Consider the following 27,408-nt stretch of genomic DNA (forward strand, 5'->3'; position numbering starts at 1 on the left):
GTTCATAACAAATATTGGTCTGTGCCTTTCTTATAGTGCCTTTCTTGTTTTGGAACCAAGGTATTGCTGTCTCACCCACCCCCCACCCCCCTAACCATCAGTTTGTTCTCCACAGTTCAGAGTCTGTTTCATGGTTTGCCCCTCTCTCTCTTTTTTCCTTTTTTTTTTTTTTTCACTTACTTCAGGTTTAATTTGCTCTTTTTTTTTTTCCCCAGTTCCTTAAGGGAGATTTGGAGTAGAGATCTTTTTTCTTTTCTAATCTAGGAAGTTAGCGCTATAAATTCCCCCCTAATGAATGTCGAGTCCAGTTGATTTCTTACTTCTCACCCTCATTTTACATTTCCTGCTTCTCTACATGCCTGGTATTATTTAGTTGAATGACAATCATTTTAGCTTGCTAGGTGCTAAATATTTTTGTATTCATATAAAAAACCCTTAGGCTTTGTTCTAAGATGCAGTTACGCACTTGGAAATATTTTGATCCTTTCCATCTGGTTTTTAAGATCTATTGGATGGGGCCACAATGGTGTTTAGTTTAGGGTTAATTATTCCCATATCATTGGGAATACATCATATGATGTAAGTACTCTACAGGATGATTCCTGAATTTCAAAGTTTTCAAGTCTGGCTGGCACTATTCCCAGCCCCCTGTGGGCACTGAATGCTAATCCCTCTAATCCTTTTGGGTGGTTCTTTCTCTGGCCTCAAATAGCTTTCTCACAGGCACCTGCTGACAGCACTGTACTGAGTAGTTGAAAGTGACCTTTTGCAAATCTCTGGAGTTTTCTTCTCTCCTCTACTCCTCCCAGAATCTGTGGACACCTTGAACCATCTGGCTTCTGAGCACTGCCTCCTTAACTCGGGGAGCCCCAGGGCCCCACCTGGATTCCCTTCCCTGCAGCAGTGCCCAGAATGTCTCTCAAGGCAGAAATTGAGGGCAATTGTAGGGCTAGCTTCATTTATTTCCTATCTGTCAAGGTCACTGTCCTTCATTGCCTAGTGTCCCTTGTCTTGAAAACTATTGTCTGTTTGTTGGTTTAACATTTTTAATGTTTATTTATTTTTGAGAGAGAGAGAGAGAGAGAGAGAGAGCGCAAGCAGGGGAGGGGCAGAAAGAGAGGGAGACACAAAATCCGAAGCAGGCTCCAGGCTCTGAGCTGTTAGCACAGAGCCCGACGTGGGGTTCGAACCCACAAACTGTGAGATCGTGACCCGAGCTGAGGTCCGGCGCTTAATGGACTGAGTCATCCAGGTGGCCCTTGAAAACTATTATTTGTACCTTTTGCCTATTAATTTTTTTTTTCCAAGCGAGTAGGCTAATTTGGTCCTTGTTACTATAGCCTGGTTGTAAGCTTTCGACTAAAGTAGCTTTCATTTACCTGTCTCATCTCAACAAGATTATGCATCTTTTCATACAATTATGATTCTTTTTGTCTTTCTGTAAATTACGTATTCATCTCTTGGCTCATTTTTCCCTAGGGTGTTTCTCCTTCCTCTAATTTTGGTGAACTCTATAGAGATTTATACACTAGAGATAATAACTCTTTGTTATTAATATGAAATTAAATTCCAGATATTTGCCAAGTATAACATTTGTCATTTAATTCTTATGGGTTTTGTCATGCACATGTTTTTGATTTTTATGTAAAAATATTGTCCCTAATTGCTTCTCAATTATTAAATGTATTTCTTAAAAAAATGGCTTTTATGTAAAACTACTTTCCCTTATTGTGTCTAAATGATTCGATATATTTTTAAAATAAACAAACAACATAAATAAACACATTCGGTGGAAATCAAGCCATACAGATGAGCTTTATAAGCCCCCCCCCCCCCCGCCCTTGGGTGAGGGTCACTAAGGCTCTGACCTAATAGCCAGACTCTTAGTACCCAGATTTTTCTTCAGGGAAAATGCTTTGAAATAAACTTGCACTGATGATCTGCACGTGTCTATATTTGAAATCAGTTGCTAAAGTTGGGTAAGGTGGAGCTCCGTATGCTGAATTCGGTTGTTCATCACCTCCAAGCTCTAGTTTTGGAGAACTAGTCCCCGGGAAGAAACCCCAAGCGCGGGAAGGGAAGCAGAAGATTCCCATCCAGCTAAGACCCCGTGTGGGAGCAGGGAAGCACGGCTAGGGGAAAGAGGTGCCACCGTTTATTGAGCACCCGCTATGCGGCAGCCACTGTGGACGACGACGTCTGTCCAAGAGAACGGCTGCAGCGGATGCAGCGGATATCGTGCTGTTTGCTGCTGCCTCGTCTTGGGGACACCGTTCCTAAACTCGGAAACCCTCCCTCCTGACCACCCCTGCCTCCCCACAGTGGAAGTCAGTAACTCGCTTTCCCAGCTCCCCTTGCGATTCAGGGCAGGCGTGGGATCCGGCTCCACCAATCAGATGCACGGACGCAACCTCCCGATTTGGAGGAGCGAAGTGATTGGAGGAGGCACGCGCTGCAGGAAATCCGCTTGCGCGTGAGAGTTACAGCCGAGGCTGCGTTTCGGAAGAGCGGCGCTGGGGTCCCGGGGCCCGGCCTCCCCTGTCCGCCCTGTGAGCCGAGATGTCTGTGCTCAGCGTGGACGTGGCACTGGGGGACCTTCACTGGAGGTGACCCGCGGGGGGACTGGGACATTTAGCCACCACCCCCGATCCACAGGCCCTTTGTGGGGGCTCGTCCGGGAGGTCCCTAATACCTTTACACTGGTGCTGGGGGAACCTCTGGCAGTTGTTGCCTGTTTTTTCAGGCTTGGTGGGAGGGAGACACGGTTGAAACTTGCAGCTTCTTCACAGCTGGCAAAGGTGGGGGGGGGGGCGGGGAGGGAAATCAACATCTCTCCTTGTTTGCGGTAGAGAATCGGGTTGGCAGACGGTGAAACCATTGTGCTAATGGCCACCAACGCTTCCCTTTGTTCATTGGAATAGGAGTCCAGCCTTCCCCCCCCGCATCAGATGCTGTGCCTGGTGACAGATGATCGTGAGATGCAGGAGGAAAACCGGGATATCAAAACTCGGTGACCAGCGAGGCTATCGAAACGACAAAAGCCCCCCACCCACCACTCCGTGCGGTCTGGTCCGGAAGGTAATTGTGGGCGGGGTGCGCAGGGTGGGGTATTTGACATGACATGAATGAAGCCCGAACATGTGAATTTGATCAATTAGCGGGAAGCGATTCCCTCCAGCCCCCCGACAAGATCACAGGAAATTTGTTAGCCCTGAACGGGAATGCTTCACAGAAGAGAAGTCCCTGGAAGTGATATCCCCGGAACGCTTTGGCTCTGCTGTCAAGGGTTAGGGTCTGTTGGGAAAGGCTTTAGGGTTTAACGGTCCTCTCACCGTTACCTGGCGCCTGTATATTTAAAGCTTCTGCATTCATCCATTCCTTCAACCAATACTTAAGGGACGCCAGGCACTGCCCCAGAGTCCGTGAACGGCAATGGAGACCGCTTACAGATTCCTCCCTGCGTGGGGTTAACGCACTCACATCAGTCTCTCACACCACAAACAGCTCCCTTAAATATGTACCATTTTCCTTATGGAAACTTGAGGTTCAGGTCAGGCAGCCTGTAAGCCCTTCCCCAGCTTGTTCTCCGCAGAGCAGCAAGACTGATCTGTTAAAAACTGCAAATCACTGCCTGCTTAAAATCCTCCACTGGTTCCTCATCATTCTTTTTTTTTTTTTTTTTAATTTCTATTCATTTTTAAGAGAGAGAGAGAGAGAGAGAGAGACAGAGCGTGAGTAGGGGAGGGGCAGAGAGAGGGAGACACAGGATCCGAAGCAGGTTCCAGACTCTGAGCTATCAGCACAGATAGCTCAAATCCACAGGGGCTCACACGGGGCTCAAATCCACGAACCGCGAGATCATGACCCGAGCCGAAGTCGGATGCTTAACCGACTGAGCCACCCCAGGTGCCCCAGTTCCTTCCTCATCACTCGTAAGAGTAAAATCCCAATTCCTTAACATGGGCTGTGAGGCCTTGAAGGATCTGGCTCCTCTTTGACCTCGTCTTGAACCTCTCCCCGACTTGCTTACCATAATTCAGTCACGGTTGTCTTCCCTCTATCCCTCCAGTGTGCCAGGCTGGATCCTGCCCCAGGACCTTTGCACCACCTATTCGTCAACACTCTACCCTCCATGAATTGTCTTGTTACCATTCAGATTTCCGTTCAAATACTACCTCTGCGAGAAGGCCTTCTGAGACTTGGCTACCTTACCTTAAATGAACTCACACCCATCGTTCTTTCCTGCAACGTTTGTTTGATTTTTCACATAGCGCTACCAATCAGCTTTCTTAGTCACAAGCAATGGAAACCGATTCTGGCTGATGTTGTGGTGAGGAGGGAATCAGCCTTCACAGTTAGACATACTGGTCTGTTCTGTCCCTTACCAGCTGCAGTGACCTGAGACAAGATTCTTAATCTCTTTGATCTTATAAAGATGTGAGTCAGGACACGTGCTTTCCCTGCTCAGTCCTCTAAAGCCTTCTCATCTCAAACAGAGAGAAAGCCAGGCTCCTTTCTCTGCCCTCGAAAGCCATACCAACTGGACCATTTCTTGCCTGACCTCTTCTTCCATGGTTTCCCTTTCACTTTGCTCCAGTCAGTTTGTCGCAGTCAGACTTAATGCTGCCTCAGGGCCTTTGCACTCACCGATCATGCTCTCTGCAAGGCTCTGCTCTGAACATCAACATGGTTTGCTCCCTCACTCCTTTTACGACTTCACTCAAATGTTGTCGTCTCCGTGAAACCTTCCCTGGTTGAAATTTGCAACCCCATCCCTACCTCCTCCATACCCGCCTCTGCTTTATTTTTCCCCACGGAACTCGTCAGCTTGCAACGTACTGTGTCACTGGCTTGTTGGCTTATTTGCCTGTCTCCCCTCCGCACAGTGACCGCTCCGTGAGAAAGGATGCTTCGTCACCAGGGTGTTCTGGCAGCTGGAACACAGGCACATGCAGATCCGGTGAGTGAATGAGTGAGCAGGGCTCACCTGCTTTCTCCTCTTCTGCACGGTGGGCGATTAGAGCCCCTCCCCGGCGTTAGGATCGTGAGGAGGGAAGGGCTTAAGTCGTTAGAGTGTCTGGCACACGCCTGCAGGAGCTGGCGGTCTCCGGGCTCGCCCCGTGCGGTTCGCAGGCGTGGCTACCCACTCAGGACGAGCAGCCCAGGAAACAGATTGATTGACACTCTTTGCCTTGAGCGGCCCAAGGGCTGTGTTTGAAAAAGTCTTGAGGCCAATAACTATGAGCCGCTGAAGTTAGTCCACTAGGTTAGTCCGGAGACAGCACTGGTGACACGGACGTTGCCCCCCCCCCCCCCCGGGAGAAAGGACAGGGACACTCCGCTTTAGAAAGAAGCAGGACATAATCCCTGTTCACCTGCGGAGCGGCTGGGCAGCAGAATCGGTGAAAACAGAGGCTTCCCCCCCCCCCCAGTGCAGCTTTTAAGAACACGGCTGTGCTGTGCCTCGGGAGCCTGGGTCCTAGATCTTACTATGTGACATCTGGTGTCACGGTTAATTTTATGTGCGACTCGGCTGGGCCACGTACTCAGGTATTTGGTTGAACATTATCTTGGATGTTTCTGTGAGGGTGAGTTTGGGATGACATTGACGTTTAAATCAGTGGACTTTGGGGCGCCTGGTGGACCGTCCGACTTCGGCTCAGATCACCATCTCACCATTCGGGAGTTTGAGCCCCGCGTCGGGCTCCGTGCTGACAGCTCAGAGCCTGGAGCCTGCTTTGGATCTGTGACTCCCCCTCTCTCTGCTCCTCACTCACTCACACTCTGTCTCTGTCTCCCTCTCTCCCCCCTGGGTGTCTCAGGTTCTGCAAACAGGGCCGGTAATCGTGGTAACCCTCACGGGGTTAGCGTGAGCCCTTATGAGCTGGTGCGCATGCGTGCTGAGCGGCGGGAGATGCGGGGGCCACTACCAGCAGGATAGGGCCCCCCCCCCCCCCCCCCCCCCCCGCCGAGCGCGTGGGGCCTGAGATAGTGCAGGAAACCACAAAATGTGGTGGAGAGCGCGTGAGGGCGGCAGGCTCCCTGCGAGTTCTCAGTGCCCGTCAGTGGCATCGTCGACGTTTGTCAGTTGGTGGAATCTGATTCACAAGATGAGCATAAATGTAGCTCAGACCGTAAGACGTCTAACACACTTTTTAAAATAGGAATTTACTTTTTGAGGTGGCCCGGTGTCTGGGAACCTCAGTCACGTGGAACCTCCTGGCAAATCCAGGGATTGAGAGATCCTAGGGAAATGGGGGGCAGGGGGAGCCGGGAACACACAGTCCAAAGCCAGAGAAATGGTTCTGTGGGAAGCGTCCCGGAAGGTATTCAGGTCCCTGGGCCCCCAGGCTGCGGGATCGGTGTCGTGTGTAAAGCATCGGAGAATTAATGGACCTTCAGCCCCTGGGGGTTTCATCTTGTTCAGCTTTCGAATCCTGGTACCCAGCCCGGTGCCCGTCCTACGGGAAGGACTTACGCTTCTGTTGAATTGCATGTAATGGCAAGAAGTTAATATCAAACGCGGGGGACTTGATGGATCTTGAAAACTAAAAGAATTTTACATCTATTTGAAAGATGGCCTAGGGCCATCTTTATGAAGTGTTAATCAGCTTTCCCCGTTTCTGCCTCCATCGAGGGCATCCATGCATCCTATAGAAGTTCTGGAATGCATATTTCAATTAATATTTTCTTTTCAAAGAGGCAGGGTGATGTAAAAACTCAGCCACGTGAGAATGTTTGTAACTATTAGGCTCTCAGTGTATTTTATTTTATAAGCGTTTTATTTTAAGAGAGAGAGAGAGAGAATGTGTGTGTGTGTGTGTGTGTGTGTGTGCGTGCACGCACGCATGTATGAGGTGGGGGAGGGGCAGAGGGAAAGAGAGAGAATCTTGGGCAGGTGCCGCAGTCAGCACGGAGCCCGACTCAGGGCTTGGTCTCATGACTCTGTGATCGTGACCTGAGCTGAAACCAAGAGTTGGGACACTTCACTGACTGGGCCGCCCAGGCGCCCCTATTTTATCAGCATTTATTGAACACCTACTGCTTCCGGTAGCAGATGAAGGGACAGATGACGTTTAGAATATGCTTTCAGCCTGAGGGAGCTCCTCGTGTAGCTGGGCTCCCGTATCTCACGGTATATATGGATATACAAATAAGTGTGCTGCTATCAACATTCACAGGTAGGTGAGATCCCTGGGGGCCTTAGAAATAAGGGAAGAGCCTCTTTGGGGAGGTGAAACTTACACTGAATTATATCATGATGAGTTTGTAGGTGTCTTGAAGACAAAATTCACATCCAACTTCGAATGAATTAAGCTCCCGAAGTGTGACAGGTGGCAAGGAGAACGTGTCTTCAAAGGCCGGGTTGGTCCGTGTCCCTGAGCTGAGTGGCCCCACGGGTTTCCTCCTACCCTAACGGCCACGTTACACGGCGATTCACACATCTGAGACGGGTGTGCATTTAACCCAGACCCGGTCAGCGGTGCTGTCGGGAGGGCGCACCGTGGGCAGCTCAGGTCCCCGGGAAGCCTGCCTGGTTCAGGGATGAGGCGGAGAGGCGCTGGACTCTGCTGTCATAGCGTCACCTCTTGGGAAGTGGGAGAGAAATTCTCTTGCCCGTGCCAACACCAGGCGCGGGGCATCAACCCCTTGCAAAGCCAGCAAATCCCGGGGAACGCGGGTCGGTGCGGAAGTCGGCAGCAGAGGCAGGGAAGGCGGAAGGGTATTTTGGCGCCGCCACCGTCACCGGCACGTCGGCCGCAAGGACAGTGACAGCAACGCCTTAGAAACCACAGTAGCGCGGCCGGAACTCCCCGGGGCTCCGGCGTGTTTCCTTAGCTTGCGTCACCCCCGCTTAAGCCTCACGGGGTATCTGTTACGCACGCACACGTACGTACGTATACGTCGGTAGCGAGTATAAACTACCCTGAGATGTCGTCGCCGGACCGTAGCGAGGATGCCAATAAGCCCTATTGCTTATTTTATCGATGTTCAACTGTGCCTGGAGACTCTCATTATGGAGATGAGCTGATTAGCCCCTTGCAGTTCTCCCTGCGCCCCCCCCCCCACCCCCCCAGCTGCACGTCCGACCTCTGTCGGCTACACCGCAGTCGGTTGTCTTGACTGAATGTAGGGAAGGCGGCTGTGCTCGGTCCGTGGTGTGATTCTAAAATCTGTAAACCAACGCAGTTACGCTGATTCTGCTTCTGTGACTGTAACGTCCTATGAGGCCACGTGGTTTGGCGACCAGCTGCGAAAGTAGCCGAGGGGGAGGGGCGGGGGGGGAAGGGTTCTGGCCTCGGTCTGAGGTCTGGTTCTCTCCTTCGCTGGCTGCGTGCCTTCCGCAAGTCACGCCCCCTCCCGTGCCTCAGTTTCCCCGCCCGTAAGACGGGAAGTGACTGCATCCCCCTCACTGGGTTGTAAAAGCTGTGTGAGCGTGTGTCGGGGAGGGTGCGGGCGCGGGGTGCTCGGCAGGCTGTCCCGCGTGTAGGGATCGCTCTGCACGCTCACTGTCCCCACAGTGACAGGTCCCGTGTGTCACAGCCTCTCCACCCGATCCTGCTCCAATTCTCTTTACCCTCAGCTCTGGGAGGCTTCCTCCGCTTACTCCTCCAGCCCCCCGTTGAATTTATTATTTTGGCAATGATTTTTCTTTTCCAGGAACTCTTCCGTATTCTTTTTTTTTTTTTTTAATTTTTTTTTCAACGTTTTTTATTTATTTTTGGGACAGAGAGAGACAGAGCATGAACGGGGGAGGGGCAGAGAGAGAGAGGGAGACACAGAATCGGAAACAGGCTCCAGGCTCCGAGCCATCAGCCCAGAGCCCGACGCGGAGCTCGAACTCACGGACCGAGAGATCGTGACCTCGCTGAAGTCGGACGCTTAACCGACTGTGCCACCCAGGCGCCCCCCCCCCCCTTTTTTTTTTTTTTTTTTGTTATTTTTTTTTTTTAACTCTTCTGTATTCTTCGCGTGTTTTCGGAATAGCTTCTTCTCAAGTTCTGTGGCTGCGATACCATCTCACACCTCTCTGAAGATACGAGTTCAGCCTTTCAGGGGTCTCTTCTCTTCTCTGAGTGGGCGCTTTCCTTTGGGGGGGGGGGTTCTGTGTTGATCCCACCCCCCGCCTCCCGGAGTGATGTTTTCCCCAAGGTCTGCCGATCCCCGCCTGTCCTTCCGGTTTATCCGTGAAGGACCGAGCTGGCGGATAGAGGGGGCTCCGCGGTTCTCTGCCGGGTGCGTGTGTGACTGTGTTTGATCGTTCGGCTTCCCCCACGGAGGGCAGGTTGAGGTGGGCTTTCACCTGTGCGTGGGGTCTGTCGGCCAGCGGCTTGACGTCAGTCTGTATGCACTGGTACAGACAGAGCGCCCTCCTTCCGGAGGCAAACTCTACCCTAAGCACCGGTCATCTGCAATTAGGAGGTGTAGCCTCGTCGGGCTTTTCTGTTTCTTTGGAAAGTGGAACTCAGCTGCAGTTTGGAAATAAATGCAGCGATTAGTGGGGTGGGTGTGGAGGTAACAATGCTGGGGGTGCTGATACCCAGCTCTTTTGCTGACATATTTAAACATTTTTTAAAACATTTTTAAATGTTTATTTTTAAGAGAGAAAGGCACAGCATGGGTGGGGGAGGGGCAGCGAGAGAGGGAGACACAGAATCCCAAGCAGGCTCCAGGCTCTGAGCGGTCAGCACAGAGCCCGACGTGGGGCTCGAACCCACGAACCGTGAGATCGTGACCGGAGCTGAAGTCGGACGCTTAACCGACTGAGCCAGCCAGGCGCCCTAAACATTTTTCAAATAATGGTTTTGGATTTATAGAAGAGCTTCGATGGTAAACATAAAAGGATTCCTGTATACTGTCCGTTTGCCTCTTCCTAATGTCACACGCATGCTGCATTTGTTAAACTAAGAAATTAGCATTGCTATGTTACCATTAACGAAACTATAGGCCTTTGGGTTTTTTTTTTTTTTTTTATTTCACCAATTTTTCCACTAATGTCCTTTCTCTGTTCCATGGGCCAGCTGAGGGCACCCCGTTTCCTTTGTCTCCTGTGATCCGTGACATTTCCCCATTTCTCACGGCCACCATGCTTTGGCCAGCGATGGTCAGGCATTCTGTAGAATGCTCCTCAGTTGTGGTTTGTCTGGTGTTTTTTTATGACTAGACTGGTGCGGGGAATAAGTTAGGAATTCTCTGAGCTTGCACCAATGAGTTAACAAGACTTAGGATGAAAGCATCCGAGATTAGGTAAACAGGGCGGAAGCGTCCCCAGCATAGTACAAAAGCAGAAAGCTGCTTTCACAGGACGGAGGGTCCAGAATAGGTAAACAGGTAAACAGGGCCAGAGACCACGGCAGGGCAAAGTTGCCCAGAGCAGAGCTGATCAGTGAAAGAAGGGAGCCTTGCGGACCCTGAGGTAGCATGCTCTATCTGCCTTGTTCCCCGGGCAAGTTAAGGTAAACAGACGTGGCATCTCGTGCCTGCCGTAAACAACCATCTGCTGGGCGCTGCGCTTTTGTTTTGTGTTGCCCTAAACCCTCACACCGGATATCTTCGAAACCCCCCTTCTCTCACACACACGAGTTAACGTTCACTGTTTCGTTGTCTCTTTCGGTACGTCCATCACATTCGTAAGCCTTCTGATCCTAATCAAAACAGAGCAAGGACCCTTGCTCTGGGCTCTCGTCTCCCCCTGGACATTAGCCTCTCTCGCAATTAATTCTGCGTCCGCTCTCTCGCCGGACAAGAGACAACTCCAGACTCGAAGTCTGCGACAGACTGGAGTTCTGCATTTGGGGGAAGTCTAGTGTGGGAATGGAGTGCGCTTCTCATCACGTCCCGTCGGTGTCACCTGATACCGGTGTGACTTTTTGCGGGTGTTCTCTAATCCCCTGGTTTAGGTGGTGCCTGTCGGGTTTCTCCTCCACCACACCACTGCCTTTCCCTTTCCGTGTCCTGTGAGAAGTGAGTCTCTAGGTTCAGGGCATCAGGCTCCAGGATAACGGGCATGCTTACCCATAACCTACCCCTGGCCGCTGTCTTCATTAGGGGGCAGACTGGGGTCTCGGCCAAGTTTGGTGCGTTCTCAAGGGCTTTGGGGCTTGGGGGATGCAGAATGTCAGGGCAACCTCTTCCTCTAACTCATTTTTAGCATTGGAGATGTATAGGGGCACTTTTTCAGTTCATCACACGGAAAGCTACTCTGTGATTTGGGGAAAGGCCATAAAATAGGATTTCTCTGGGGCCCAGTTTGCCTCTTTGGAAAAGGGGTTGATGCTTTGGGCCTCGCAGAGATCTGAGGACCCGGTGGGACGGTCTGGGTGGAGTGGCTGGCCCAGGGCCTGGCAGGTGGTCGGCTCTCAGCACATGCCGGTCCCCCATTGCCCCAGCCGTCAGCGCTGTCTACCACCGCTAACATTTTAAAGTCCTGCAGTTTACTGTCACCGCAGAGGACAGACGACTCTGAGGAGTGCTTTTCACAGGATAGAATTTTTTTAATATTTTTTTTAATGTTTGTTTATCGATTTAGAGAGAGAGAGAAGTGGGGAGGGACAGGGAGAGAGAGAGGACCGGGAGAATTCCAAGCAGGCTCCGAACTGCCAGCACAGAGCCCGATGCAGGGCATGAACCTGCCAACTGTGAGACCATGACCTGAGCCAAAATCAACAGTTGGATGCTCCACTGACTGAGCCACTCAGGTGCCCCTCATAGGATAGAATTTTCATATGGAAGAATGAAATATGAGATCACTATTTATGCCCCCTCTTGTCTCTCTTTGGCAAATCAGAGCCAGAAAGTTCTGTGTGTGTGTGTGTGTTTTAAAATATTAAAACTATAATATTTTCTTAAAATCCACTGAAATTTGAGTTTCCCTTTGCTAAGAGCCCTGTGCTTAGCCCAAACCTGTTCCCCCCTCCTCTTTCCTAATGGACTTTTCCTTTTGTTCACCCATGTCGCTCACTCCTTCATCCAGCCTAAACCACTCGCAGCACTTCCTTCGCCCATGCCAACGCTTGGTTCAGGATGGGCATGAGACCAGATTTTGACCAATGAGTCATCAGGGAAAGCTTGGGGGATTCTGGGAAAGACTTCCCTTTTTTGAGAGAAAGCTCCGGGAACACAGGATCCATCCTACCTCCCTGAATGCTCTTGTGTCTGGTATGATGTGCTCAACTGTGGGGTCACCAGCCTGAAGATGATGTCAACCCATTAGGGATATCCGTGCAGAAGGGCGGACGAAACCTGGACCCTGGTGGTATCGCTGATCTGTGGACCGTTCTGTGCCAGGAGTTCCCCTCCCCTGGACTCCCTGGGGATAGTACTTTTTTGTGTGCCAGGCGGTTAAAGTCGGGTTTCCTCTTGCTCATGGCAGAAAGCAAACTCATACTTCTAGAAAAATCCTCCCGCAAACAAGCGGCCTTTAAAAAATACCTTTCCAAAGACTCTTTGAGATGTCCTTTACACATGTCTGATGTGTGTATCCCAGAGGGAAAGTGAGCACACGTGTGTGCACTCATGCTTGTGTGTGAGGGGCAGGTTACAGAGCGGTGGGCAGCTCACCAGGAAGGGAAGCAGATAAGAATGAGTGCAACCGAAAGGGTCCAGAGGAAGGAGAGGAGAAGACGATCTTCACTGAGTGTGCCTCATATGCCGGGCGACTGGAACAATGCATTCATGATTTTGTGTTATCACCGTGATGGCTCTCTGAGGTGTTACACCCGGGACTCAGAGATTTCAAGTGTCTTGAAATCTGACCCCAAAGTCTGCCCCATGCCTTTACCACCCAATCCAGTCCTTCAAGTCCCCTAGAAACGTCCCGAGTCCATCCATGTTTCCCCATCTCCAGGACCACCACCCTGACCCAAGCTCCAGCGTCTCTCCTGGGCTGCTGCCCATCCACTGACCGGTATCCTGTCAGCTGCCACCCTCGCTCCCACTTGCCATGGTCTCTCGTCTGCACGGCCGACACCCTCCTCTCTCAAACAGCTCAAGGGGATCTCACCGCGCAAATCCGAACTCCTCCCGGTGGCTCCCCTGCACTTCGGCGATCGGGCCCTGCCTGGCTCTGTAGCCACACCTTGTACCACTTTTCACTCCACCCACCAAGCCCCCGCCTCCTTGGCCTCTTTACTTTTCTTGGAATAACCCAGATCATTTTTAATCCAGGGTCTTTGCCCAGTTGGTTCTCTTTGCCTAGAATACGTCATCATCCATCATCTCTTTGCATGGCTGACACTCTTGTTGTATTTATTTTTAAAGAGAAAGACATAGGGGCAGGGGGGATGAGTGGGGGAGGGGCAGAGAGAGAATCCCAAGCAGGCTCCATACTGCCAGCGCAAAGCCTGATGCAGGGCTCGAACGCACTAACCATGAGATCGCGATCTGAGCCCAAACCAGGAGCCAGACGCCCAACCGACTGAGCCACCCAGGTACCCCGTGGCTGACCCTTTTTTAACCTGCAGGTGCTGACCCTGGAGGCTCTCACTGAGCACAGCAGGGTAGCCCCCTCCATGTGGCACCCTGTTAACTACATCAGTTACCTCCATCTCAACTTGAGTTATTTTTTTTCTTACTGTTTCCTTGACTGACTCCCCCTGTGGAGAATATTGACTCCATGAGGGCCAGGAACTTCTCACCACCGAGTCACCTGTGCTCAGGACAATGTCTGTCACGTGTTAGTTTCTCAAGTAAGAGTTTACTGAATGCATGAGCAAGTGTGCAAGAGCTCTGCCATTGTGTCTTGCTCATCTGTTCCACAAAGGTTTCGAGGTGGCTCATACGGAAGAAACCCAATCACTTAAAAAATAGACTTTAAAAGATAAAACATGAGAAATAGAGAAATGGTGAAATTAAGTTACAAGATCAACACCAGATACTCAACGCCACGCTGTTCTCAAAAATGAGCCCAATCTTGTCTCTCGGGTCCCTGTTAGCTAAATGAAGCCATTAGTAAATGTCACAGTGTCCTAGATCTGTCCTTCGTGCCCACACGGCCTCATCTGACTGGTCCAGGAGTCTCTGAACTGAGCTGGACTATCGCACTCTTCCGCTGGGGAACTTGTACCAAGGGATACAGAGGATTCAGACAGGTGGCCATAGGCTCCAAAACTGTGAGATGATGAATCTTGGGAGCTGCGCAGGGTGATGAAACGGCTGGAAAAGCGAGTGTGCAGAGCAGGGCAAGAGCACAGCATGCGTATGTGGAGGTGGGGCTGAGGGGGGAGCTCTTGCAGCTTCAGAGAGCAAGGTGGCAACTGTGGCTGCCGGCTGACCCCCCAGTTCCCACAAGGGCATCTGAAGTGCTCCAGATGGCATCGGTAGGATTCCTCCTGGTCCTTCTGACAAATCTGCTTTTCCTTGAGCTTCTGGGTCTCTGTTCTCGATAATCATTGTTCTGAGACCAGGACTGATGAGAGGCGACAGCACCGAACCAGTCAGAATAGACTAGCTTGTGTGGCAGTAACAAATATCCCCCAAATCTCAGTGGCTTCAAACAGCAAAGACCTACACATAGCACACATCCATCACGGGTGGACTGCCGTGCTGCTACACGACTCCTCTCTGGGACCCAGACTGACGAAGTAGCCTATAGCTGAATCATCACCAGTCACTGTGGCAACCACCCAGTGGATTAAAAGTGGTTGGAAAGAGGAAATCACCTATTGTGGCAATGTAATTTCCTGCTTAAGCCATATTGAATTACTTGCTCTTCTTGGGAGGTGACCAGATTTCTTTGATGCCTTTGGGACTTGGCAAAAAAGACCTTAGCAACAACCTATAGGACATGGAACGAATTCTTCAAGAGGTATAGACATAAAGCGTAATACAAGAAAGCAGGTCCGCCATTACATTCTGGTTGCGACCTCAAAGAGTGGGAAGTAGGTGAGAGTGGGGAAATTCTATCAAAAGAGATGTGGAGGAGGCTAGTGAGTAAAACTTGGGCTTATTTGATTTTGGTCTCCGATACAGTAGGACTGTCCAAAGGTGATTTTCACATACTCTCCTCTGTTAGGTGTGGCTGTGATCGAAGCCTGCCCATTTCCCCCACAAAGAAGGAGGAATTTCTCTTCTGAATGGTTAGAATCTGAGTCACTGATGGGGCCACTATTACTAATGGCTGGAGCTGCTGTGCTTGGCATCCTTGAATTGGATGGTGCCAAGGTCAAAATTTGAGAAGAGTCGAGGGTCTTGCTAAGACCCTAATCCTGGTCTTCTTGCTTCAACTTGAGCTTCTCACAGGGCTCTGCACTGGGGCTTTGGTGTTGATAGGGACGCTTGTTCACTGATTCCTATTTTGCTATTGTTTCATGAGCTCCTTTAAGAACCTGTTATAATGGGGTTTGGGGACATGGCGAAGGGCTGTCAGCACAACAGGATTCAGGTATTTCTCACCCTGCCCAGAACATCATCTGAGAGCGCCCCACTCTCACCTTTAATTGTTAAGAGTTGGCTAAATGTGACATGTGAAATGAATTTCTATTAGGAAATGCCATTAAGTATAGAACATGGTTGTTCAACTAGCTTCCAAGAATCAGGACAATACAAAATGGCGGCATTGACACCTGGGAAGAGTCTGCATGTAATGTGTCACTCTCGCTGTAGAGAGGAAAGGATTAGAAAGTGTGTGGGGAATGTGGAATCAACACGAGGTGCAGAGACACTGAGAGGGAAATCCATTAATCATGTTTGTCCGTGCTTACCCAGGAAGAAAAAGCTGTGTGTGTTTTGTTGACAGTCAGTAATTAAACACGAGAGAGGCCTCATCATGATTTCATGCTCCCGGTAGGAAGAGGAAATGGTGAGAGACACAGTGCATGGGCTGAATCATCAGAGTGATAGGCATTTGCTAAACGTGGCCAGAGCTGGGCGCCAAGGTGGGAGCGTCTGCACTCCTTCCACATCCATTGAGAACCTGCCGAAAGGCAGTTCGGTGCTGGGGGCCGGCAGAGCACAGCCCGCCCCGATGGATTCAGAACCTGGCGTGGGAAAGAGGGTTGGGGACAAGATACTGTAATATCTGCCAGTGAACAGGAAGGGATTCACACCATCCAGCTTTGGCTTTACAATTACTCTAAATACACACCATTTTTACTCACTGGCACAAGAAGCCTACGATGTATTTCCATGGAGGCAAGGAAACCCTGCTGCCACCACCCGTCTCCAGCTTGTCCTATTATGCCCAGATTGCAAATCACGATCCTCTTGCAAATTCTTGCTTCGGTGCAAATTTCTCTGACCAGATTGCTTGCTCAGCAGTATTGGGCTAGGCTACTCCTTGGGAATGGGTGTTTGCATGAGGGAGAAGGGAAAAGTCTTTTGGAACTTGGAACTCAGGGGAGATGGCTCTGAGGGGGTGGGTAGGGACTGCGTACTCCACTGGGTGGAGGGTGGAGAAGGGCAGCCCCTGGGAGTGCACTGGAGAGTGGAGAGAAAAATACCCAGGAAGTACAGTGGGGCCAGGCGGCAGGCAGGAGGATGCCCAAAGCATGCTTCACCCACCCCACCCCACTTAGCGTTGGGCTTGCTCTCATCTCATTCATTCCAAAATTACTGATTACCTCTTATGAGCCAGCAGAGTTGGGCCTGGGATATGGAGGCTGAGACACAGACACAGCCATGAATAGGTCTTGGCCTCTCTTGGCTTGAAGGAGGATGAGCCATGGGCAAAAGTCGCCTTACTGTGCAATTAATGGCCGTCAGAGCCAAGGGAAGTGAAAGTGCATGAGCAAGCACGTGGAAAAGGTCATGTCTGGCTCGGGTTAGTCAGTGTGGTCAGGAGACCAGAAGCCATCGTGGAAGGGGTGGAATTGACCCCGGAGAGGCATGTATTTTGATGTGCGGGCGTGGGAGTCGAAAGGCATCCCAGGCAGGGACAACGGGGTGGGCAAAAGCAGGGAGGCGGGAAATCCAGAAGTCTGTGCTTTAGAGCACATGGTTTATCGGCACCCGCATGTGTGCTGTATGGAGGTTTGAGCTGTATAATTTGAAATTTTAAGAGTTTTTTTGCTCTAGGTGGAAAACTTTTGGTATTTTTTCTCTGATAAACGGATTGCACCTTTATAGTGTAAAATAATGATGGTGATGATGAGAGTAATAACGATGATAATAATACAAATTGTGATCGAGTTTGATTTTATTGGGAGTCAAGTAAACACATCACCAACTTGGTGTCCTTCCCCCTCCTGTCGCTATGTTTCCAATTCAACTAGAGCCTTTTGGCTCTAAGAGGAACACGGCCCCTCCCCACCCAACCCCGAACAAGAACAAAGTCGCAAGAAGGAATGCCCAAGAAATAGTTTATTCTGAACAAGAAACAACATCAACTTAAACACAGCCAGGAAATCTAGCGTCTCTTGGGCTTACTTCTAGCTCCTGCCCCCTAATTCATGAACTCAGCCCAGCAAGAAATCCTAAGTGCTGCCCGGGTCACAGTGAAGAGAGAAGCAGCCCTGCGATTGCCTGGAGGGAACAAGACAGTGCCGGTGGGGGACGGAGAACGACGAGTGCGCGAGACAAGCAGACTGACGTGGGCAACGGAATCGAGGAGTAGGCTTGGCTGAAAGGAGGACTCTTAGGAGCATCTCCTTTCTGAAGGTTAAAGACAGAAAACCACACCCTCCATTAAAACGTCTCTTAAGATTTCGGAGAGATGGCATGGACGGCCCCGAGGGTGGACTGATGATGTAAAAAGTAAAAACCGGAAGTTGGAAGGAAAACTAAAACCACAGCGGAACGTCGACAGGGATGGACGGAGTTCCAAGACTCCGGGAAGAAAAGCTCAAGGAAGCCAAACCACCGGACTCGTTTCTGTGGAAAGTGACCTGCCAAACGAGTGACGTAGGGAAGTCTCTGCAAACGATGACGGTGACGTGGGCACAGAGTGCCTACCATGCCGTGGGTGCCGTGTGCTGGGCACGGGACACACAGAATGCCACCGACTCCCGTAACCACCCTGCAAGGCTGGCTTCATCGCCGCCGCTCTGAAACAAGGAAACGACACCGAAGTGATTATGCCGTTTGCCTAAGGTCTTCCGGTTGGTAAACAGCAGGGCTGGGTTCCGAGCACGAGCCTGACGCCGCGCCGAAGCTCGGTCCCCGGTGCTACGGCGTCTCCCCATCCAGAGGGCAGAGCGCTGCCCGCACAGGTCCCACAGCCGTTTGTTCCTTGTGCGAGTCCACTGTCCTCCTCGACTCAACTTCCTGGTGACCCATGCTTCTTTGTTCCTCAATACAGAGCCACCTCATCCGTGGCACTTGGGGACCCTCTTTAAGACAATGCTGAGGAGGCCACTTCCCACCCTTCACAGGAAAGACCCCCAGAAAGGGGACGGGGACTCAGAATTTGGCGGTGGGACTGGGTTTGGGAGGAACTCTCAAAATGGTGGTCAGTGACTTGACCTTCTGAAGGGCATCCACCTGCCACGCCAGTGCGGGGTGTGGGGTGGGGACCTGCTGGGATTACAGGTGGGAGGCGGTCTTCTGTGAAGAAGGGCAGACATGCACCTGTAGCATCAGGACCTAGGGGACCAGGCTGGTGCGCGGCCACGCCACCTTAGCGGGTCAGAAAGACTGGCCTCCCAGAGGCGGCAAATGAAGACACTTCCGGTTTTGCTCCAGGGTGTGGGAATCGTGGGAATGGAGGGGGTGCCTAGTTGCCTTGCGGGATGGGAGTGGACTTCAAATATCAAGGTTCTATTTTGCCTGTGTAAACAATTTCATAAATGTCACAGATTTTGCATGTCTCCTACCTATTTGGTTTCTCCCAATAACCTTGTAGAAGTGGGACAGACAGCTGTTTTAACCCCTTTGGCAGATGCAGAAAACTGAGGCACAGGAAGGGCAAGGTTGTCCCAAGTCGCACAGAGAATCCGTCAGGCACCTGCGACCAGAACCCGGGCTTCCCAGCTCCAAGCCCAGGGCTGTCTCTGCATCTGGTGTTACCAGGAGTGAGATAGGGACCATCGTGGCACAGAGAGGGGCTTCCGGTGGGCAGGACGGGAATGCGCACAGTCCCGTCAGGCGGGGCCGCAGGCGGTGGCTTAGCTGCTGCAGCCCCGGGAGCAGGCGTGGCCCAGGATGTTGTTGTTGCAGCCGTCCTGGAGCTTGCCCTGGGTCTGGCTCCCAGCTCGGCCCTCTGTGTCCAAGAGCTGGCTGGTCTGCCCCTGCTGCCTCCTCAGCCTGCAAATAAACACAGCACAGACCTGAGTTGGTGGCACAGAACCGAGGGTGGCGGGAGGTCCGGGAGACGCGTTTGGACAAACAGGGCAACTGGGAAGCCTTCCGCCCACGCCGTCCCCTGGCTTGGGAGGCACAGCTGCTACAGGCCCAGAGTGTGGCGCCCTGGAGCCCAGGCGGGCCTGGGATCGAAGCCTGGGTCAGGTGCACTCCGGTGAGATACTTAACACACAGAGCCTCAGTTACCCTATCTCCGGAAAATGCGGATAATGATTCCTGCCTTAGGACTCCCTACGAAGTCTGCGGGAGATCACGGCTGCGATTTGCTAAGCTCACATCGTCGGTGTCGGTGATGAGCCCCCGCACATCATTCATTCACGCCTATAATCGAATGCCCACTGATGTACCAGCCACCACGCAGGGGAGCAGGGGAGACCCTGGCCAGCAAAGTAGTCCTCTTGTCTGTCTTCACGGAGTTTACCCTCTAAACGGGCAATGGCCACTAATCAACTTATACCCCAAATACATATCCAAACAGATGAGCACCCAGCCTTACAAAATGGCCCACGACAAACTGTTAAGGGGGCGTGAGTCTCAGCCCTGCATTTCTTCACAGCTGGCCACCTGGTCGCCCTCCACAGGATCTAAGACGTCAACATCCTTCTCTTTGTGACCTGCAAGTTCACGTTCACGCATGATCCTAGAACTGTCACCGCGTGCATGGTGCAGGCAAAAAATAAAATGGAGACCTTCAGGGAGGGAGGGAGGGAGAAGTCTGAGACCAGGAAGAACACAGCTCTCAGCACTTGCTAGTTGGGCACCGTGGGTCAAGCTGCTGTCTTCTTCTGGGCCTCAGTTTCCCTCTGTAAACCTGGGATTATCCCATTCACTTGGCAGGAGGCTAAGGGAATCAGAGAGCATGTATGTGAAATATCCACTATGGGGCTGGAAATAATAATATTGCCACAATTCTCTCTTTTTAAATTTTTTAAAATTTTTATTTAAAAAATATTTTTTTGATGTTTATTTTTTTTTGAGAGTGAGAGAGACAGAGTGCAAGCAGGGGAGGGGCAGAGAAAGAGGGAGACACAGAATCCGAAGCAGGTTCCAGGCTCCGAGCTGTCAGCACAGAGCCCGATGTGGGGCTTGGACTCCCGAACTGTGAGTTCATGACCTGAGCTCAAGTCGGACGCTTAACTGACTGAGCCACCCAGGTGCCCCATATTGCCACAATTCTTGTTCTGAAGGACGCAGGTTTCAGACTGAATTTACTTTTTAACATTAGTAGCTTCCGTCCAGCAGAGTGTGGACCTATGAAAGATGTAAACGACAGCCACTTCACTCGGCAAACATGCACGTGACTACAACACAGTCATGGCCTTGACAGGTCACAGTGTGTGTGTGTGTGCGTGTGTGTGTGTGTGTGTGTGTGTGTGCGTGCGCACGCTTGGTGGGATCTTCTAGTGTCCGCAACAATGTGAGGGCTGGAGTGAGCTCTTCAGGTAATGCTGAAGTACCAGCAACAACACAGTATTTTTAAGACAGGAAACTTGGTGGCCACTGCCTCCTACCCTTGGGCCACCCGCAGGGCCGAGGAGCAGGTGTGCGGTCCCTGTGCCCCTGTGGCTCGCAGCTGTCCAGCTAGCACACCTGGGAAAGATGGTTAGGGCTCGCATTCATCATCCTATTGAAGGAGGCGTCAGCACCCAGAGGGCGGCCTGGGGTCTGGAGGGAGAGTCTTTCTAGGATGAGGAGAGGGGGTGGTCAGACTTCCTGGGCAGGGCTGGGAACTTCCCGGGAACCTTCCTCCCCTGTCCCTCCTCTTTCCTCTCCTCTGTTTTAAGGGACTCTCTCAGGCACTCCTGGAAAGAAAATCCAATAAAAACTAGGAAAAAGTCGAAAACTCAAATGGCTAGGAAACTAAATGGCAGAGGCCTGCACTTCCAAAGCAGGACGTTGCTCTTTGGTTCATAACTATAATACCATGTAATTCTCTGGGTGTATCACGAGATAAACACGAATCCCATTAACACTTTCTGTTAAATGTTCAAACACAGCAGAGGTAGCATCGCTGTCTCTACACCCCAGTCCTTCTCTAATTATAACACAAAATATAACTTCAAACGTTGCATAATAAAGAATGGAGCAGATGAGGGAGAGGTGGATTTGGAAATCTTGTCGGGGCAGGGAAGGTTTCCTGTAGGAGGCAGCATTTGAGCTGGGCTTTAAGGATTTGTATGGAATGGGGGTAGCGGGAGGGAGGCAGGGGTTCTGAAATGAAGGGACAGGAGTGAGGTAAGGCACAGAAATAGAACAAACAGAACACTGCTGTGTGGACCAGCATCCTCTCTGGAGCTGTTGGTTTAGGCACTCTGGCCCCTTCTTTTGGCCAGAAGTTATTTCACGAGTAGAACCAGCAGCTTCAAGTCCGCCTTCTTCTGTGGAGCGTCATACATAAAATACTATGACCGTGAGTCCCGGACCCTACAGCACTAACTAAATGAAGTACGGGTCATGCATGCCCCTGGCAACCTACCATCAGATTCATTGTGAACCAAGGTGGCTGAACCAAGAAAGAGGGACCCTTCTCTGGGCATCCCCCCATCCACCTAGAGCCTGTGGAGCTGGGATTCTACTCTAGTTCCGGGAGACACCAAAGCCTGCGTTCTTCCAACTACATCTGCAATGCCCCTCACCCACCAACATTCATCATCCATTCTCCACCCACCCAGCAAAATCCATCCATTTTCCACCCACCGATCCATATATTCATCCACTTATTTACTCATCTGCCTATTCACCTACCCCATCCATCCCCCATCCATCCATCCACCCTTCCATCTATTCATCCTTCCATCCATCCGTCTACCAATCCATCCATCCACCCATCCACCCTTCCATCTATTCATCCATCCCCCATTCATCCATCCTTCCATCCATCCCCCATCCATCCATCCACCCACCCTTCCATCCATCTACTTCCATTATGTCCACCCATCTGTCCCACCTCCAGCCCCACCTATTCATCCCTCCTCACCTGTCCACCCCTCACACACTTACCGATTTACCACCCAGCCACCCACCTCCCATATACACACCCGACACCCATCCATCTGCCTCATCCATTGATCATCCCCCCATCCACCTAATTATCTACCTAGTCATCCATCCATTTCATCCATTCACTATACACTGATCTGTCGATCTCCTGATTTACCCCCATTTCCCCATCCACCCCCCCCATCTATCTCCTATTCATCTACTATCCATCCACCCATCACCCTCCTGCCTATCCGTTCATCCATCCACTCCCATACTTCCATCCATCATTGCCACCCACCCATCTGCTCAATACACTTCCACCTACCCACCCACCACCAACCCATGCATCCCCCTACCCTTCCACTGGCACTGTCTGTGGCTCACAGTTGAAGGGGCTGTGGAGCAGGGCAGAGAGAAAACAGCGAACATTCACTGTGATGAAGTCTCTGCTGGAAGGAAGTGCCACAGCAGAGCACCAAGGGTCTGGGCTTAGAGCCAGCCTCCATCCCTGGGGCTGCCACTTACGAGCTACGTGACTTTGGGAGGCTGGACCCCCAGGGCCATCGTTCTTCAAGACCCATGCTCTTTCCATTGACTCCTATGCCATCCAATCTGGACCTGGAGGGAAGAGAGCGTGGGATGATTTTTCCACGCTCTGAAGGAATTAGAATGGCTCATGTTGCTGAAATAGGAATCCGTGAACCGAGAAAGAGATACGAAACCATATGGTTGTGGCCCTGAGAGCTCACTTCTATGACTAGCCCACAGCCCAGTTTTATCTGTAACGGGAAGAAATGAAAAAGGCTTTTACACATCCTACTAGGCAGAGCTCAAGTCTGCTGATGCAAATTGGCTGGTTATCCCTGCAATGGCAGGAACATTTAATTTTCTCAGCCAACTTATCAAATTAATTGTCAGCTTTGTGGCCAGAATTCCGAGTGACAGACACAAGTTCCCTCAACCCCCCCCCCCCCCGAACTCCACGACTAGATGCTAGAAGGGAGCACTCTAGGATAGCAAACCTTGCCCAAGGAGAGGAGGACACACATTAAAATTCGTAATAAATCGGGCTGGAGGCATTTTTCAAAGGCAAAGCATCTGAGAAGAGTAAAATAAAATGATTAGCAATCAAAGTAATTTAAAATCAAGCTATATCACACAGGCAGGATGCAGTCGGCTTAATACCCAACATCCATCCAGTACGGGCTTTCCGCGGGGAAGGCCCTGCCTCTGACATGAGAGCCGGGTTTTCGTTTATGCCATCAGCTTCGAAAAAGAAAACCATTTTAAAGCGTTTTCACACCTATTGATATCATCCCACTGGTTCTCCCCGTGTATGTTTCCTGGATTGTGTAGAAAGGTGGATGGAGAGGCAAAGGGGTGTATCGGGAGAGTGCAGGCTTAGGAGTCTCGGCAGAATTAGATCAGAGGCCCAGCTTCGCCATCACTGGCCGAGTGGCCGGGGACTTGCAACTTCTTCAAGTCTCTCTCTCTTCATCTGCAACACAGGCACGGGAGAAGATGAACCACTGTGTGCCATCCGTCTGTCCCATAGCAGCTACTTTATAAAGGGCAGCTATTTAAAAACAAATTTTAATGTTTATTCACATTTGACAGAGAGAGAAAGAGACAGAGCACAAGCAGCGGAGGGACAGAGAGAAAGGGAGACAGAATCCAAAGCAGGCTCCAGGCTCCGAGCTGCCAGCACAGAGCCTGACGTGGGGCTCGAACTCACGAGTCGCGAGATCATGACCTGGGCAGAAGTCAGATGCTTAACCGACTGAGCCACCCAGGTGCCCCTAAAGGGCAGCTATTTTTGCAATGATGATGATGATCACATTGTGGAGATACTCTCATTTTGCAGATCGGGAAACTGAGGATCAGGAAGTAAAAGTTAACTGCCTCTCATAGTTCTGATGGAAGTCTCCAAGCATGGAGGCCCCCAGAGATGGTTCTGTAGGCCACGTCCTGGGTGGGGAGGGGGTCAGGGCGGAAGAACTGGAGGAGTGGAGGGTACTGGGATGGGGTACACACAGAATGGCTGAGCGTCAGGACCCAGAAAGTGGGTGAAACAGGACAACGGGCTGAGTAGGACAGAATCCAGGCCGAGGAGTCACGGCGGGGTGCAGAGGGGTCCACAAACCCGGGAAGACCAGGGTGTGGAACCAGAGACCGGAGCCAGGTCTTCTGCCTTGTTATGTTGTCTCTCATCCACTGGAAACGGCCGTCTGTGTCTACACAGTACCCGACACACGGTCAACGTGCCGGAAGGATGGGTGGGCCAAACAAAGGAATAAATGGCCACCCTTCATTAGCAGGGTGCTTGCCCAGAGGTTGGCAGGCTCTGTGTCACCCTCAACAAGGGGGAAAGAAGGCCAGCTGTAATTAAATGAAACAACAAGTGTCCTCACGGGACACAAATTGGATTATCATTTGCAGAACTGGTGAGTCTCAGCCCTTGTGGGCAACAGTTCACCTGAGTTAACATGCATGAAGCTCTTTTTTCTTGTAGCTGAGGGAGTTGGGACAGGTTGTTATTTGTGTGTGTGTGTGAATTAAAAATTATGGCAAAATCATGTTTGACCCAGCACTTAATGGACATGGGCTGATAATTCTGTATATAATGAATTACATTAGCCAGCACTCGTGTAGCGTGCACGGATTACGTAGCAGAGGCCGTTAAGTACTTAACACGTGTGAACTCACTTGTCCTAACAACCACCCTAGGAAGTTGGCATTTACATCCCATTTTTCAGATGAGGACACTGGTGCCCTGGCATGAGGCCCAAGGTCACAAGGCTAGCAGGGATCAGTATTCAGACCCAGTGAGTCTGACTCCAGGACCTGTGCTCTTAGCTGTTATGTATATTGCCTCTCTGTGGTTCATGAAAACCAGAGTTGAAGTTCCAGGGAAGTTCTGGAAGAGCCCATGCCAAATTAACAAAGGTTATCCGGTGGGGTTGGGAGGTGGATGTGGAAAGGAAGACAGTCACTGGCGTGTACTCCACAAGAATCCCTTCTCTAGCATCCCTGGCAGAGTCCACTCTTGGCAGGACCCTGCTGCTCGCCCCGCCCGAGATTTCCCGCACGGGGAAATAGCTCAGACCCTTAGAACCTTCTCCCACCTAGGGGCATCTGGGTGGCTCAGTCGGTTGAGTGGCCGACTTCGGCTCAGGTCACGATCTCGAGGTCCGTGAGTTCGAGCCCCGCGTCGAGCTCTGTGCTGACAGCTCGGAGCCTGGAGCCTGTTTCGGATTCTGTGTCTCCCTCTCTCTGACCCTCCCCCGTTCATGCTCTGTCTCTCTCTCTGTCTCAAAAATAAATAAACGTTAAAAAAATTTTTTTAAAAAAAGAACCTTGTCCGACCTAGAACCGAGACAAATCTGCTGTATGCCAGCTGCTCTCCTTTGACCGTTGGTGCGCTCTCTGGAATTCTTCTCTGTCTTCAATTCTTAGGAGCCCCCGGGGCTGACCATCTCCCGTTGTCCCCCAGATCCACTCAACCCAGCTGGGAGCCTGGGAATCTGCAGCCTAGGAATCTGGTGGGGGTGGTGCTTATCGAAGGCTCCCACGCCCTTGGCTTCAGCGACCTTAGCCAAGGGAGGGGGGCCTGCAGAGATCAGGAGCAGGGGGAGTCAAGCTGGGGTATCTGTTCCCCAGGGGCTCCCTGCACCGTCTCCTTGAGCAGCTGGGAACACTAGAAGGTCACTGTTCCAGCTGAGGTGGCCGTGTCCCCTCTTCCCCCTTCTTCCAGTGTCCAGGTGGAAACGCAGTGGCTTCCGTGTAGCCCCAATCCCCCGCACTGTGTGAGCGGTGGGACATACAGAGGGGCCTTTTCAAATTAGTCTCCTGGGAGTATTTCCTCTGGGATTCGGGCTGAAAAAACAGCTTTGCGGTCTCTGCAAGGTGTCTCTTCCTTCGGTAAAAACTCAGCGTAACTGGCTGTTCTACTTTGAAACCTCATCACTTCCTGGGAAGACAGCCTTCTATGCAATTCTTATCTCACACATTCAATAACAGCCTTTGGCCAGAAGCGTTACAATTCTGTTTTATCTGCCGCTGCCTGAAGCAAACGTAGGGTGTGCACCAAGGGTGTGAGATAGCAAAGTGGAGCGGATTGTCTTACTATCCTCCCCCTCTCTCCACCCCTTTGCAAGTAGATCGGCTTGGGGCAAACAGCAGGGACAGCCATCCCGTGGGAGTGACGGGGATTGAGATGTATCGGGTGTGCGTTCTCATTCGACACCTCCTCATTTAGTGCCTGCGTCCACCTTCTGGAGAAGAACCAACAGCACCCCTGGTGAGGAGAAAGGGCCGTCAAGATATAGCAGCTGGTGGTAGGTCACACGCTTTTCAGACCTGAGCCCAGACTCCAGTGAAGGACCCCGCTCTTCCCGCCTTCCCAGCCCCGTGCTGCTTCCTGCCCGAGCAGATTCCTCTCTGGGTCTAGAGGTGAGGTTGATCTTTTGTGTCTGAGCAGGCTGACGGGAGAGACTTCCTGGGTCCCCACTGGCTCGGGTGCACAAGAAAGGCCTGGGCCAGCAGCCTAGTGGATGGACAGTCACCAAACGTTCTGATCTGCCCGCTTCCAGGCGCCTGGCAGGATCTCGCTTCGGGGCTCCCGGGGCTGGGCGGGCTGTGTGACTCATTCTGGCCAATGAGTGTGAGTAGAAAGTGCGACCAACAGACTGGAGCAGTGCTGTTGCCAGACCCTCAGAGTCTCTTTCCTCTGTCATTGTGATGCTCCAGCGATGCTGCTGCTGGCTGGGTCCTGGGTAAGGAGGGTGATGGCGCTGTGGGAGGAGCACCCCCGCCCCCCCCCCCCCCCCCGCCCCGACCTGCCATAGACATTCGGTGCAGATAAGAAACAAACCCGTTATGAGCCGCCGAGATGCGGTGTAGGCTCAGAGAGGGGATCTGGAGGTCCAGCCACTGGTCTGTTGGTGAATAATGGCCTCAGTCTGGTTCTGGGTTGCAGAGAGTTGCCATGGGGAAACCCTGTGGCTCCAGACAGGAATGAACTCTTTGACAGTTGAGGGGCCCGAGGGAGGGGTACACTTTGGGGCCGCTCACCTCCGTGCCTGCCTGGGCCGTCAGCCCCGTCTGTCCGCTTATCCTCCCCACCCCTATCCATGCACGGTCGCCATGTTTCCACCTTCCCAGAGGAAGAGGAGGTCAGATGGGAAGTCA

General features: G+C 51.6%; 1 protein-coding gene and 1 long non-coding RNA gene across 5 annotated transcripts in view; one reads left to right on the plus strand and one right to left on the minus strand.

Annotated features, from left to right (window-relative positions):
• The first annotated feature begins 2,497 nt into the window (after positions 1-2,497).
• Positions 2,498-26,837, plus strand: LOC132674527 (uncharacterized). Its single transcript, XR_013555341.2, has 4 exons — positions 2,498-2,606; positions 2,922-3,078; positions 4,887-4,960; positions 26,477-26,837. It is a non-coding gene; the product is annotated as an uncharacterized LOC132674527 (long non-coding RNA).
• The window catches only part of STK32B (serine/threonine kinase 32B), a 397,346-nt gene continuing 387,218 nt past the window's right edge, over positions 17,281-27,408 (minus strand). For all 4 annotated transcript variants that reach the window (XM_060655452.3, XM_060655455.3, XM_078446274.2 and 1 more), the window contains one exon: positions 17,281-19,179. In XM_060655452.3, the coding sequence (XP_060511435.1) occupies positions 19,041-19,179 (139 nt within the window). In that variant the 3' untranslated portion in view covers positions 17,281-19,040. The remainder of the gene's footprint in view (positions 19,180-27,408) is intronic.

Source organism: Panthera onca, chromosome B1, assembly GCF_046562875.1.
Source record: "Panthera onca isolate mPanOnc1 chromosome B1, mPanOnc1 haplotype 2, whole genome shotgun sequence".
NCBI lineage: Eukaryota > Metazoa > Chordata > Mammalia > Carnivora > Felidae > Panthera > Panthera onca.